This window comes from Canis lupus, chromosome X (assembly GCF_011100685.1).
Source record: "Canis lupus familiaris isolate Mischka breed German Shepherd chromosome X, alternate assembly UU_Cfam_GSD_1.0, whole genome shotgun sequence".
Taxonomy (NCBI): domain Eukaryota; kingdom Metazoa; phylum Chordata; class Mammalia; order Carnivora; family Canidae; genus Canis; species Canis lupus.
Genome location: NC_049260.1, coordinates 19,175,702 through 19,190,793, shown reverse-complemented (window position 1 = coordinate 19,190,793; position 15,092 = coordinate 19,175,702). Strand labels below are relative to the sequence as shown.

The 15,092-nt window shown below is 46.4% G+C and overlaps 1 protein-coding gene across 1 annotated transcript in view; it reads right to left on the bottom strand.

The window, feature by feature from the left end:
• Window positions 1-14,547, bottom strand: part of PTCHD1 (patched domain containing 1) — a 54,762-nt gene extending 40,215 nt beyond the window's left edge. Inside the window, exon 1 of the mRNA XM_038587069.1 lies at window positions 14,196-14,547. Coding sequence (XP_038442997.1) covers window positions 14,196-14,546 — 351 coding nt within the window. The 5' untranslated portion in view covers window position 14,547. The remainder of the gene's footprint in view (window positions 1-14,195) is intronic.
• Between the last annotated feature and the right edge of the window lie 545 nt (window positions 14,548-15,092).

Below are 15,092 nucleotides of genomic sequence, written 5' to 3'. Positions count from 1 at the left end.
CACACACACACACACACACACAGAGGTGGAGACCAGACAGAGGGAGAAGCAGGCTCCATGCAGGGAGCCCGATGAGGGACTTGATCCCAGGGCTCCAGGATCACACCCTGGGCTGAAGGCAGGCGCTAAACCGCTGAGCCACCCAGGGATCCCCTCCGTCTTTATATTTAAAGTGGGTTTCTTATAGATAAGATAGAGTTGGATCTTGTTTGTTCTTGGTCCCCTCTGACAGTCACTGTCTTTTAATTAGTATATTTACACCATTCACATTTAAAGTAACTACTGATACAGTTGGATCAATATCTACAGTGGTTGTAACTGCTATTTCATTTGTTCTTTCTTTTCCTCTTCTTTTTCTGCCTTATCTGGTTTTAACTGAGAATTTTAAGTTATTACATTTTATCTCTTCCCTTGGTATATCAATTTTACTTCTTTCCTCAGGACGCCTGGGTGGCTCAGTGGTTGAGCATCTGCCTTTGACTCAGGGTGTGATCCCATGGTCCGGGATCAAGTCCCACATCGGGCTCCTGCAGAGAGCCTGCTTCTCCCTCTGCCTGTGTCCCTGCCTCTCTCTCTCTCTCTATCTCATGAATAAATAAATAAAATCTTTTTTTAAAACTTTACAAAAATTTTACTTCTTTCCAAAAATTTTAGTGGCTGCTCTAGTACTTACAATATATATTTACACCTAATCTAAGTTTATCTTTAAATAATACTGTAATTTCCTCATGTGTAATACACTTGGGATATAGTGGAGTATTTCTAGTTCCTCTCTCCTCTCCCTGGTGACATAGCTGACATTCATTCCACTTAATCTATATGTTATAATCACCTAAATACGTTGTTACTATTATTGCTTTTAAAAGTTATCTTTTAGATCAATTAAGAATAAGAAAATTAAAAGGGCTTTATTTCACTTTTTATTCCTTCTCTAACACACTCCATTGATAGATCTGAGGTTTTGACCCATATAATTTTTCTTCTGGCTGAAGAACATTTCTTGCAGGAGAGGTCTGCAAGCAGTGAATTCTCTCAATTTTTGTCTGAGAAATAGTTTAAGCATAGTTTTGCTGAATCTAGAATTTTAGATTGGTGAGATTTTTTTCCTTTTAACTCTTTATAAATATTTCATTCCACTATCTTCCTGCTTGTGTGGTTTCTGATGAGAATTCTGATATAATTCTTATCTTTTAAAAATTTTTTAAGATTGTATTTGTTTATTTATTCATGAGAGACTCAGAGACAGAGATGCAGAGACAAAGGCAGAGGGAGAAGCAGGCTCCCTGCAGGGAGCCCAAACGGGAATTCAGTCCTGGGACTCCAGGATCACGCCCTGGGCCTAAGGCAGGCACTAAACCACTGAGCTACCCAGGCATCCCTAATTCTTATCTTTGTTTCTCTATGTGTACAGTGTCCCCTCCTCTGGCCCTACACCAGGCTTCTTTCTAGATTTCCTTTTTGTCTTTGATTTCCTCTAGTTTGAATATGATATGTCTAAGTGTGGCTTTATGGGTACTTACCCTCCTTCCTGTTCTCTGAGCTACCTGGATCTGTAATTTTGTGTGCATCATTAATTTTGGAAAGTTCTTGGCCATAATGTATTAATCGTAGTTATTTTAAATTTCCTGTCTGATAATTCTAACATCTGTGTCATATCTGAGTGTGGTACCGAAGCTTCCTTTGTCCCTTCAGACTATATTTTTTTTCTTTTTGGCATCCATGTAATTTCCTTTTCCAAAACTGGACATGTTGTATCAGTTAATACCAACTGAGGCCTTTACAGTGAGGATTTATGTTACTCTAGGAGTTGGGATGTATTTAATGTTTGTTGTGGCTGTATATACCAGAAGCTTCAAATTCCTCCATTGTCATTATTTTTGTTTGTCCTCTTGACCTTGGGCTTCCCTAAGTACTCTTTCACAGAGAGAGTTTGTCTTGCAGCTGTAATCCACTATTATTATACTGGAACCTTATTGACCTGGTAGTGAGATTTAGAGAGGGGAAATGCTATATAATAATCTGATGAAATTTCAGTCTTTAAATGGCCCTGTGTTTTGAGGCTACGACTTTCACAAATATTTCTCCAGGGGTAGTTTTTACCCCCTCCCCTACTTCCTTCCCTGGATGTAGCACTTTTAGTCTATTTCCTTAAAGTCTTGACACCTGTGTACTCTCCCCCTCCCCCAACACTTAGGTGAGACAGAAAGGCTGATGGGGGCTTCAGTGGCAAGGAACCTAGGACAAAAGTTTCAGAATTGTGCTCTAGCTAAATCCTCTTCTTTAGAAAGTAGGCCTCTGGTATGGAGAAGACTGGGTGGATTTCACAGTGGTTGCTCTTCCACCTCTCCCTGTCAGAGCTTCACCTTGGGAATCTGTTAGGATTCCTGGAGATGAAAGCCAAGAAAACATGAGCCTCCTGATTCCTCTCCCTTGAAAGAGAGTGACTGTAGCTCCCAGGAGTCTCTCACTCTCATGCTATTCCACACTCAGGCTCCATCTGTTTGTCAAAAGTACCATTTAAGCATTTCTATCAGAGCATTATGCTTCAGTTAAGCAGATTATGTCTATGTCTGTATGGATGTTCCTGCTTCTACAGGTTTTGGGGTGAGTTTCTCTGTGACCTCAGTTCTCTGATGTGTCCAAGAGGAGTCATTGATTTTGTCCATGTTTTTCTTAGTGTACAGATGGGAGTGACAACTTCCAAACTCTTTACATGTTGAAGTGGAAACTGAAGGTTCTCCCCCTTCCTCTGTTACCAACTGAAATACTGCCTCAAGGCCATCAGACACCAGGGCCTGATGCCTCACTCATCTATTTCTGTATTTCGTGGTGACAATCTGGTGTAGTTCTTTTTAAATGATGCTTTAGAAATCAGTCCTGTGTTTGCATCTTGATTCCACTGCTTATTAGTTAAGCCATAGGATGTATCAGTATTTTATCAGCAGCAGTGTTCAATAGAACTTTCTCTGATGATGAAAACATTCTTTACCTGTTCTGTCCATTACAGGTACATGTGGCTATGGAGTATTTGGAAAGTGGCTACTGCAGCTGAGGGAATGAATTTCTAATTTTATTAATTTAAATTTAAGGCCAATAGCCACATGTGGCTAGTAGCTTCTGAAATGGACGGAAGAAGTGTAAACAGCAGATGAGGAGATATCCTATTTTTTATTCTCATTGGGTCTTTCAAAGTAAAAATATAGATGCGTGCAATATTATACTATCTGGGAGTTTGAGACCATGTCAGCAAAGCTTCTGCTTCATAAAAGGTAGTCACTGACTCTACAGGTACTTTTTACAAAAGGAGATGGGTGATGTGAAACATGTCAGCCGAAGAAGGTAGTCTTTTCCCCTGGGAATACAAGGTAGTCTTTTCCCCTGGGAATACCCAGAGGCTTGTTCTCTTCCACTGGACAAACGTGTGTATTTGGTGTAGGTATTTTGAGATTAGTGTGGCTTTAGGCACATTTCACTTTATGATTTTGTTCACACATGTATCCCCTTTTATTTTCCAACCCTGTGATGATGATGTTGCTGATCCCACTTTCCAGGTGAGGAAATTGAGACCCTAGAGAGCTTAAGTGACTTGATGAAGGACACATTAATGGTTCACAGCTTCAAACAGACCTTTGGGGGCTCTGAAGTGCTTATTCCACTATGCCTAAACCACTATTTACTGAACTGCACTCCAGTTCTACTTTACTTCTCTTTAACATCACTGATGTCATACAGTAGTTGAGACTGAACATTAGCTTCCAGGGCCCCTCCTTGTGGACATCTCACCTCTAGCAACCACAGAGCTGGGTCCTTGCCTCAAAAATGCAACAGGCAGCTCCTATTTGTACCCACCATGCCTTCTGGTTTGATATAAAGAAAGTTTCTGCCAAGGTAAATGGCAGGTGGCCCTGTGTGGGAAGTCTCTGGAAAAAGGAAACTTGGGTAATCACACGGTGACGGTAGCAACAACATCCACAGCGTATGTATGTGTGGGTAGGGGGCTTCTGTCTCCCCTCTGCCCCATCTCAGACTGTCTTTTCTTCTTCTCAGCCCCTTTCCCCTAAACTCCAGCCCTGAGACAGGCAGCAGAGAAGGCCTTCTGTCCAATATACTCGCCTTAAATTGCAAACTTAAAAGTTTCAGACTTACATAGTACCCTTCACACAGTAGCTTTTGCAGCATCCTTCAGAATTAACTGCTAAGCAAATATATTTTGCACCCCACTTATATCTGTGGGCCAGGTTCTTACAGAGAGGGAGACTGGATTTTTGAAATTAGACCTGGCAGCTACTTACTGAGCTGCTTTAATAGAAGTGGCTCTCAGAGTCACTGGACCAACAGGAACAGCATCACCTTGGGAACCTGTTAGAAATGCAAATTTTCAGGTCCTACCTCAGGCCTATAGGATCAGAAACTCGGAGGGAGACCCAGAATTTGGACAAGCCCTCCAGGGTATACCCGCTCAAGCTGGAGGGCCACTACCGAAGAGCGTGGAAGCAACGAAATGGCACTGAGTAATTAGTCAGGATGCACACAGATTCTTCGGATCTACCAAGCCACTGCTCCAGTCAGTGTGGTCCTCAAACCAGCAGCAGCAGCAGCCCTGGGAGCTTGTTAGAAGTGTAGGATCTTAGAATTGTGGTCCCAGACCTACACTGAATCGGAATATGCATGTTAATAAAATTCCCAGGGAATTCCAAAGCATATTCAAATTTGAGAAGTGCTAATCCTCACTTACATTGAGGTTAGTTCCATTTGAAGAGTTCAGGCACAGAGAACCAGGTAGGCAGGGGAATTTTCTTTGGTGGATTTGATTTTGATCCTAAATAATTACAGATTTCTTTTATAACCCCACAAAAAGAAATTTTAGAAAGGGGAAGGTAGGGGAAATGGACTGACCTATATGATTAAAACCCCCAGTCAGCAAAATTTTACATTTCACAGTTTCAAAGGGCTTTACAATGATCACTTTGCCTGGTTCTCCTGATCTCTAGCAATTCCGAGGACACTTTCCCTTTGAAGTGCTTGCAGATCTACTTATGTCGGCAAGATTTCTCTGGGAGACACTGTAGTCATGTAAATTAAGCGAGAGAGGAGAGTTAGCAACCCTCTCACCTCCATAGCTGGAGAGTCCCTGTCTGGCATGCTGTGAGGAGAGGTGAAGGAACCCTTGCAACAGGAGCCTGCAGCCTCCCAGAGCTTTTGATTCCTCAGACACTTCCTCGGCCCGAAGGGAAGGCTTCCTTTGTGTGTGAAGCCCCGTCAAGCATGAAGATGAGGTTCTGAACCCCAAGAAACCACCTTGGTGAGGTAAAATGCAGCCCCCACCCCCGTGCCCACTGACAGCTCTGCCTGCCTAAGAGCTTAGGAGCTGCATGTTCAGCAGTAGCATGAATCCAGTCCAGTTGTCTGTCATGACTGCAATGGAGTCATTAAAAACCAACAAATGGCCAATCTGAGTATTAAGAATGTAGATTGAGCACCCATTATGGCCTGCTGGGTCAAAGAAAAAAAAATGCTTGCACGTTATTTACTCACCAGGCGATGGTGGCTCTGGAGGAGTTGGCACTTATGGAGGAATAACAGGCATTTTCAGGGCCAAGAGCAATAATGATAACACACCCTACAGAAAGCTGTGGTTACCATGGGTTTGTCAGATACCGGATCTTAGTGCGTTCCTATCATCAGTGTGTGTGGAGGACGCTGTTACACTCAGGGGCAGATGAGGAACCTGGGCAGATGAGGTAAGTTACTCAAAGTCATATAGGGAAGCTGGGACTTGACCTGGGCTTTCCTGACTCCAAATCCAGTGTTCCGTCCACAACAGCTATGTCTCAGCTTTGCTACTCAACGTGTGCTCCGCTGACCAGCAGCATCACCTGAGAGCCTGTTAAAAATCTAGAGTTGGGAGTCCCTCCCATCCTGGGCTGAATCAGGGTCTTTATTTTTCACAAGGTGTCCAAGTGATGTGTGGATACATTAAAGAGTCCAAGAACAATTCATCTTTTACTCAGCATAACCACTCGCTTAGATGCCAAACCAAAACAAGAACGAGAACAAAAGGCACCAGTGCAAACCTCACAAAATTGAAGTACTGGGTATCATAAAGATTTTTTGAGCACTTGTAGTGATCGTTCTGTAGCAGAGATGAATTTTTTTTTCCTTGAGACAATTAGAAAGATTTGGCGCAGCTGTGGTATTTGGCAAAGTCGTGGGGCCCGTGGGAAAACGGGCAAAGGAATCTCACCTTCAATGCTGAGAAATTAGCAGTTCTAGTGTGACCAAAATAAATCAATAGAGAAGGGAGAGCACATTTCCCATCCTATAAACTGTCAACTGGCAATAATTTATTAACTACCTGCTGCATACTCCACATTGTGTTAGGTTCTAGGAGAAATTTGGGAGCATGAGACATTGTTCCTGCCCTTAAAGAGCTTATGATCTTGTTTAAGAGAAAGTATCCTGTGACAATACAGCAGATTATATAATAATGTATAATAAAGCATTAAGGAGTATGGACATGACTGTAAGCCAGATAGATTTAAGGGAAGGAAGGAGCAATGACTGTGGGAAGTCCTCCTCAAGTAGGAAGCATGTGAGCTAGACCCAAAGTAAGGAGTGAATGCATTTCTAGGGAGCAGAACAACAAAAGTGGATGTATGGAGACGGGGTTATGAGAAGGAGGCCTGCAGACTTCTCTTGTATTCATGAAGGGAAGAAGGGCTGGATCCGGGCCACTCAGACCTGGGGGTTTGGCATAGAAAACCCCAAGTCCTGGTGGCATCCAGGCCCTGTTGGGAATCATCTTTATCACCATCCAGTGACAGAACTGAAAATGAAAATGACTGGGTTTTCAAATCCAAGAAAAAACAGCTATGCTGGATCATTCTTGCCCACAAGCTTCATTAAGATGGGGTCACAGGCCATTTTGTTGAGTGAAGGGATGAACATCCCCTAGAAAGTGAGCCCTCAGCTCCTGAGGCCTGTAACTCTAGATGGGCATAAGACCCTTGGGCCAGACTCTCTCAGCTCATTCTCACCTCCACATCCCAAGTCCTCTTACTGTAAACACTGCAGCTCTTTGCCTGAGGCTTTTCTAGAGCAACAATTCTGATTCTAGGGACACATACAGCATCTGGAATGGTCAGAAACTTCTTTAGTGCCTCCCCCCACCCCGCAGCTAATCAATTGACAGTGGCTAGCCAGTTAGGAACAAATATCCAGCTTCTTCACCCACAGGTGCGCTAATCTGGACGTCTATTCTACAGGGTCTCCCAGAGTTCCCCAGGGACACTGAGCCCCAGGTGCCCACAGTGGACCCTTGGCTCCCCTGATTGGCTGCCTGCTACTCCCTGTTTCGTGCCCCCACTTTTTCACAGGGATTTTTGGCTATCACCTCCCAAGATTTCGTATGTGCCTACATTAAAATCCTCATCTCGACTATACTTGGAACCTGCAAGTTAAACTTAAAGTGGAAGACCTCACAATGGGGATCTTTCAAAATACCAGAGACAACATTCTCAAGAGGATTTCTTAGAGAGCAAGAAGATAAAAATAGCTTCCCTCTTCCCTCATTGCCTCCTTTTGTTCAAAATATGAATTCTGAAGTTGAAGGCATGACATATTATTCAGGGCTTCCCATATCAAATAACAACTGTGTTGATTTCCTTTTTTCTTTTCTTTCTTCTTTCTTTCTTTCTTTCTTTCTTTCTTTCTTTCTTTCTTTCTTTCTTTCTTTTCTTTCTTTCTTTCTTTCTTTTCTTTTTTTTTTGTCTTTTAAAGGTTAGAGATTACTCACCTCCCCTGCTGGTCATTAAATCAGTCTGGCAGGAATCCTCGGAAGTTCTGTGGCCTTCCGGGCATGTGTGCAGACAGCCCTGCTTGCTGTGATGTGCTAGCAAGCAGGTGACTTCAAAGGTCTGCTTTGAGCCTATCTCAAGTATCACTTGGGGCTCACACTGAGCCCCAAAGTCAGCTACCAGATGGCACATCTCACAAAGTCAAAGTTGATCAGATTCCCCAGCACCCTGCACCTCCCTAGCTCCTGTGCCGAAGGTTGCTGTACCCTGTCAGGCAGGAGACAAATCACTCCTTTTGGCTTACTTCTCCATCTCCTAGCTAGTGGACGGAGTCACCAGTCAGATGCTCAGCTGTTCTGTGAGGCTTGCAAGTCTGGTGAGTCCTGAGAGGTTCAGTTTTTGTGTTAATTTTTCAAAATCATGTTTCTCTTACTCAAATGGGGCATCTATTAAGATACTATGAGTCATTAGAAAGGTTGGCTTCCTCTAGCACTATAGCTTTATTTTTACATTTCAGTTTAAATGAGCAGTTTATCCAGATTTGTCCCCAGTGCTCACCTGCATGGGGAAGTGAGAGATTGCTCCCCAAATCTAAATGAGACAGGCAGGGTGGGTATTTGAGGATACTCCTCACACCACAGAAATATGCTTAGAAGTCAGACAACCCCAGGATGACACCGTACTTGGATTATTGTGATGCTCCTCCTATGACATGAAAGGACAACGAATAGTGATCTCAGTCTTTCCGTGATTTTCCCCTAGTGCAAAATGAAAATGCAAAAGGCAATTGGCTGGCCCAGGAGATGCATAGATGCTGCCCTCTCAGGCTCGTGCTTAATCTTTTCTAAGAGTATCTGCCACTCAGATCATTCACCGAAGGGACTGGGCCGCTCCAGTCACCATAGTACTTGTCACCAGAAAAAGCACCCTCAGATACTAAGAGCAGATTCCAGTGTCAGCATCTGCAGAGAGGATCTTTACGATGGCCTCCAAACCCAGGAGTCTTTGGTCCACTGTTCCTTGGATGTGGGCTCTTTCTTTTTTCATTTCGTGTTCAGAAAAGGCAAGCAGTTGGACCAGGCAACAAAGCACTGCCTCCTGCCTCCTGTGCAGGTTGCCGCTCACAGTGGGGTCTTACCTGCTGTCAGGAGAAGCCTAGCATAGTGGGTGACTGCTACAGACTGAGGGTCAGGCCTGCTGGTGATGCTCTGACAAGTCTCAAGCCCAGGGTGCATTGAGCAGCTCTGCCGTGCAGGCAACTAGACTGCATTCGGTTTCTTGGGTTCCTCTCCAGCAGGGTTTAGACTATAAAGGACAGAGGTGTGAGAGAAAGCAAGAGAACTCCATCTTGGGGAGGATTACGGAGAATCAGATCTCTGCCCAACCGCCCAAAAAAGCATCTCCTCAGAGGTCATAGTATTTGTCTTCAGCCAAAGTTCTATAAGATGTGAACTTCTCTTTGGCATTTTTTCATTTTACGTAATCAATGCAGCTGGAAAAAAAAAACCCTAATAAAACCAGAGAACACAAAGGAACCCCTTTCCAGCAGGGTTTGGGGCCAGATTATTCTTTTCCACAGGGCGCTGTCCTATGCCCGTGGGATGTTTAACAGCATCCATGACCTCCACCCACCAGATGCCAGCAGCAGCCCACCCCAGGTTGTGATGGTGAAAAATATTGCCAAGTGTCCCCTGGGGGCCAAAACCACCCCTTGGTGAGAACCGCTGCCCTCCAGGTTATTTAACAGTGTTCTCGTCCAGAAACTGCTCCAGTAAAGGGGGTTGGAAGACAGTATGGGAACTTCTTGATGTAAAGGACCAGAGAGTAACATTTTTAGGCTTTGAGAGCCACATGCTATCTCTGCCTCATATTCTTTGTTTTTGTTTCTTTTTGTTACAATATTTAAAAAAATATAAAAACATCCCCTGAACTCAAAAAGTAGGCTGGAATGGGCCCATCCTCAGCCTATAGAGAGAGGAGTGATGGCCCTTCCTGCAGTGACTACAAGTGCTGAGACAGTATCTGGAAACGCCTGGGATCTGGATCCAGCTACCAAGTCTCTAGGACCGTGAGCTAGCAGTTCTGCTGCCCTTCTTGGAAAGCCTGAATTAATTAGTTCCAAGTTAAATTCTGTTAATCTTGTTTTACAACTTAGTTCTATTTAATGTATTCAAACATAAAAAGTAAAAAAAAATAGGAACTCAATATTTGAACAAAATGAGATTCTCCTGTAAGTGGAAGAATGTCTGCATAGTGAGGATGTGTCCTTCCACTGGTTTGGAATACAATATCCTATGAGGTTCCTTCGAAGAAGAAGAAGTTGTATAAAGGAAATGCACCCCCCACACACAATTTCAAAACTGAAAGATGTTTTAATAGGATAACAGAGGATATCAAGGAAGGAAGAATGGTATCATGGCAAAAGAGAAGCCTAGAAACTGCCTGTAAAGCTGCAAAAATAAGGACATGTCATTTTGAAAATACATTTCAAAGTAGTTTCTATGGAGTTGTCTTCACCCATCACAAAAATGTCTGAATAAACTAGGGCAGGTCCATCTGACAAGTATTTATTGAGGGTTTACAATGTGCCAGGGACTGTGTCAGGCGCTGGAGTCAAATCCACCTGGACGGTGAGCAGGGCTCAAAGAGGAAACAGCTTCACCCAGAGATTTTTCCAGGAAAATTTTATCTATCTTTCTCTCTTGTGTATTGCTAATTCCAGATATCTTACACTTCACTTTGGGCATTTAGAGTTTCTCTATGTGGATTTTCACTGACACTGGACAGAATCAGTCAAGAAAATGTCCTCATGGCTCAGTTACCACTGTTAAGACAACATTATGAGATCAGAATGAGACTTCAGTCAAATATATTTCATTTGGACTTAGAAAATGTACATTTTAAGTTATTCGAGTAGTTTATCAAATGGGAGGCAGTAAATTATAGTGAAGAGTACTGGACTGGGTGTCAGAACCCTGTCAGGTCCTGTTTCTGTCCTCATCTTCTTTTCATGGACAAATCAGTTAATTTCTAAGGAGCAGACTTCTCATCTGTAAAATGGGATCACAGCACTTTTACCCTGAGGCTCTTGCTGTATTTAAACATACTATGTGTTTCTAACTTACAGAGTGGCATAAAGGTGATATCGTTATTATAAGGACTGGGCTAAACTGGTTCTTCATTCTACACGGATGATTCTGGGATATATCAAGTATTGTCTTGGTCACAGCCCTGATCAATTACCAATAAGACCTTCTTACACTTCATTTTCGGTGATCAAGAAGAAACATATTTATAAAAGCTCATTAGGCGCTGCTCTGAAATTTGCTCTGGGATGAACATCATGGATTTTCTGCTAAAATACAATAATGAACTAAATTTAATCTTCTAGTGAAACGAAGACTTTTAAGGATGTCCAGAAATTAATCGTTGATCCTTCACCAGCACCATCGTGTCTCACCCACCTTCACCCCAAATTACATCTTTGTCCCACAGACTTCAGAGGAAACCACTGCTAAGGACAGTCACCCCCTCATAGTTTGGGGTGGAAATCTATGCTGCAGAGTCTGAGGATGGCAACTATGTCACTTGCACAAATCTGAGAAAGCTTCTCCAAGTGAGATCAGCTGGATTTTCAAATGTGGACATTTTTTTTTCTTTGTGATACTCAATTATATTAAAAAAATAATCTACCTGGGTTTTGTCGTCATCGCTTCCCAGTCTATTTTTGCTCAGAAAGTACCTGGACTAATGTCCCAAGAAGGATCTCCTTCATAAAATGGGTACAACTGCAGAGCACTGGGAGGAGTAAATGACACAGCCCTGCAAGGTCCTTCCTCTGGTTTCGTAACGGGGCCTGAGGAAGCCTTATAAAACCCTGCTTATGCTCTGTCCACCTTGTTTCAAATGTGATGCCATCAAATGGGCAGGAGCCGGATGGTGCTGTGTGCAGTGTTAGCTGTCAGGGCCATCCTCGATGCCAGCAGCAGAGTATCAGTATAACACTAGTACGGGCAGAAACAGGGACTGTTTGACTACAAACACCTTTTATAAAGGACAAATCTTCATCTAATGGAAAGAAAGGAAAATAATGATAAGTGCTCTCCACCCCACCCCCCAATTAAATCACCATGACTGCTGGAGTTTTCCTGGACCCCAGCTCCACACCCACCAGATATAGGAGTTGGAAGTGGAAAGGCAAAATGGATATGTGAAATTGAGGCAATTCCCTCAGTTTCCTAGGTCTGAGTTTTTATAAACTGTATGAATTCATTTGACCAGAGAGCCATCAGCTTGAAATGGCTTCTGACCACTATTTGACTTGCTTTTGATTTTCCCCAGACACCTCGCACATGAAAAACCATCTCAAATCTGAAAACAATTTACTGACAAGACCGCTGTCCTTTAAAGTTGCCCTTTAGCCATGGAGGCAAAGACAGCCTCCCTCTCTCCAGACCCAACTTTCTCTGATAATATGGTTTTGTGTCCTGGACAGATCCAAATCAAATAGGAGAGAAACAGTCATGTTGAAAAGAGGTCTGATGTGCCTGTTGATGTCTCATTAACCTTGAGAGTGAATGTAACTGGTGACTGCCCGTCACAGTGGCGTGACGGTTTGTTAGGGGGGAAAAAAAGCCAGTGGAAACATCACCTCGGGGAAAAAAAATACAAAGAGAAACATCATTTAGTAGATCATCTATCAAAACATGGGGCAGCTTTCCAACTGTCAGGACTGGCTAAATTATAGTTTCCTTAAGCCTGTGATGAAACTACTACGTGTTTTCTTGAGGAAGCATTTGGGGCAGTATTTTACTGTGTGTCAGAATATGTTCACTGAAGTATTGGGACCCCCCCCCCCCAAAAAAAAAAAACACTTCGAGGTTAGAAGCATAATCATGAGAAAAGCAAGTATTTCCGGACTACTGTTACTAAGGTTCTGTGATGATGTGTGTGCCACTGAAAATACCACAAGCCACCTGGACGTGGGAAGGTCCTAATTCCACTGAGTCCCTCTTCAGGTTCCCCTCATTCCTAATTGCTGATTGGTATCACCTCAACAGAGAGAGGCAAGGAAATAACACAGGAAAATGAGCATGTCTCCAGGGATAGAGGGTTACCTGTAGAGGAAAGAGGAGACAGTTCCCCAGGTTCCCTGGCTGCCTCCCCTTGGCACAAACGGACTAGAAGTCTAAGTGTCGTCTAATCCCATATCTGGACTGAGACCCTGACAAAACCAGCACCTTTTGTGCCTCTGCCCCAGGGCTCCAGCTGGGACTGGTTCTCACCAGTCCTCCGCAGAGGGGCACCGTGAGTAAACAAGCCCCACAATTCCCACTGGGGACTTGGATGGAACATTCTCACCTAATTTTGCTTTCCTCTCTGAAGGTCTCCACTTTACCATCTCTAGTCCTCATTCCTCTGCTTTTCTAAGGAACTTCTTGAAAGTTATCACCATTAGCCTCACTTTTCACATCAAATTTCCACCTCGGGCTGACGGCACAACCTGTTTCCAAGAGTGTCACCCTCTAACCAGCTGCTTGGTTTCTTGTGCTCTCCCCGTAGGGCCACATAGCCTGGCTTCTGTCCTCACCCTTCTAGCTCTGCCCCTCACCCTGACGCCCAAATGCACCCAAATAAAAGTGGATTAACCAAATCTCTGTCTTCCCAAAGAAGTTTGGGCATTTCAGAAGAAGGGAGCTACTGTGCAAGGCGAAATAACTGCGAATGACAGACATCATTTCCTACCCCGGGAAGACAGAGATGGCCACCTCGCTCTGGGGAAGAGGGCGGCGGGGCAGCCCCACATCCTCGCCGGGGACCACACTTCTTTCTGGCTGGGCATGAGGCCTCTTCCTCACCATCCCGCCCCACATTCCTTTGCCCCCTCACGGCCCCTCAAAGCAGCCTTTCCGAAATCACTCCAAAGGCCACAGGAAGGGAGTAAAGAAATGGGGAGAAGGGAGAGGAGGGTGTCTGAATACCGCCCCCCCCCAAGCGTAATATTTTGTTTCCAAGTACCAGGACTTTCTAGAATGTCTTCTCTTGTTGCGCTCCTTCCTGGCCCAGTAACCCCCCAAGCCTCCCCACCCGCAAGACCACTGCAACCAAAACAAGCGCACCGACCACAGCACCGTGGCTGCCGCCGCCCCAACTGTTGCAGCAGCTGCCGGGGTGGCGGCGACAGTGGCGAGGGCAGGGCCGGGCCCGGACCCGGACGCTCCCCGCCCAGGAGTCTAGGAGGCTCCGGGCGGCCTCCGAGGGGCGCGCGGTGCAGGGGAGCCCCTGCGGCAGCCGCCTGGGATGGGAGAGGCGGCGCTCCCTGCTCGGACCCCCGCGCGGAGCCAGCCCAGCCGCGGCAGCGGCGCCCGTGGAGGCTGCCCGCGCCCGCCCCCCTCTCACCTTTAAGATCAGGTCGGTGTGATGCTGGTCCAGCATGTTGGCTTTCTGGAAGGAGGTGACGATGACCCGGCCGTAGCGCCCGGGGGTCTGCAGGTCCGAGTAGAGTCGGTGCTTGGAGCGGTTGACCGGGAAGAGGCTGTTGACGAGGTTGCGCTCGATCTTGGCGAGGCTGTGCTGGGGCGCCAGCAGGTGCTCCACGCTCTCCTCGACCTGGTAGCGGCTGAAGCTGGCGCCGAGCAGGATGGAGATGAGCACGGGCGCCGAGGCGAAGAAGACCGGGTGACTGGCAATGAAGTGGCCAAGCCGGGAGAAACACGTCCTCAAGCCCCTGTGCAGAACCTGCCGCAGCATCCTAGAGCAGAGCGGGCGCGGGAGGAGGGCGAGGCGCACGCTCGGCGCGGGCTCGGGCGGCGGCGGCGGCGGCGGCGGCGGTGGTGGCGCCCGCGGCGGCGACGGCGGCGGCGGCGGCGGCGGCGGAGGCGAGACCCGGAGCTCTCCCGGAGCCGCGGCACCACCATCGGGGAGTCCCGCGCCGCGCCTCGGGAGGGTCCCCTCGGGCCGGAGACACGCCCTCCTGCCCGCGGCCGCGCCGGCCCAGAGAGCCCCCCAGCCTGGCGGCCTCCGCGCCGCCCCCACCCCGCCCTACCCCGTGCGCCCTCCCCACCCCCCGCCGCCTCCCAGCCCGAGGGGCTCCGCGCGGCGGGGCCGCGTCCCGGCTCAGCGCGGGAGGGGCCCGGAGCTGCCCCCGCGGCGCGTCATGACCCCACTCACCCGACCCCCAAGGCCAACGACGGGGTGGCGCGGGGAGCGGCGGCGGCGCTATCTCGGGGAGACTCTGCGCGCCAGCCTAGGAACACGAGGACGGAGAATTCCAGGCTACACCCAGTCCCCTCCCCT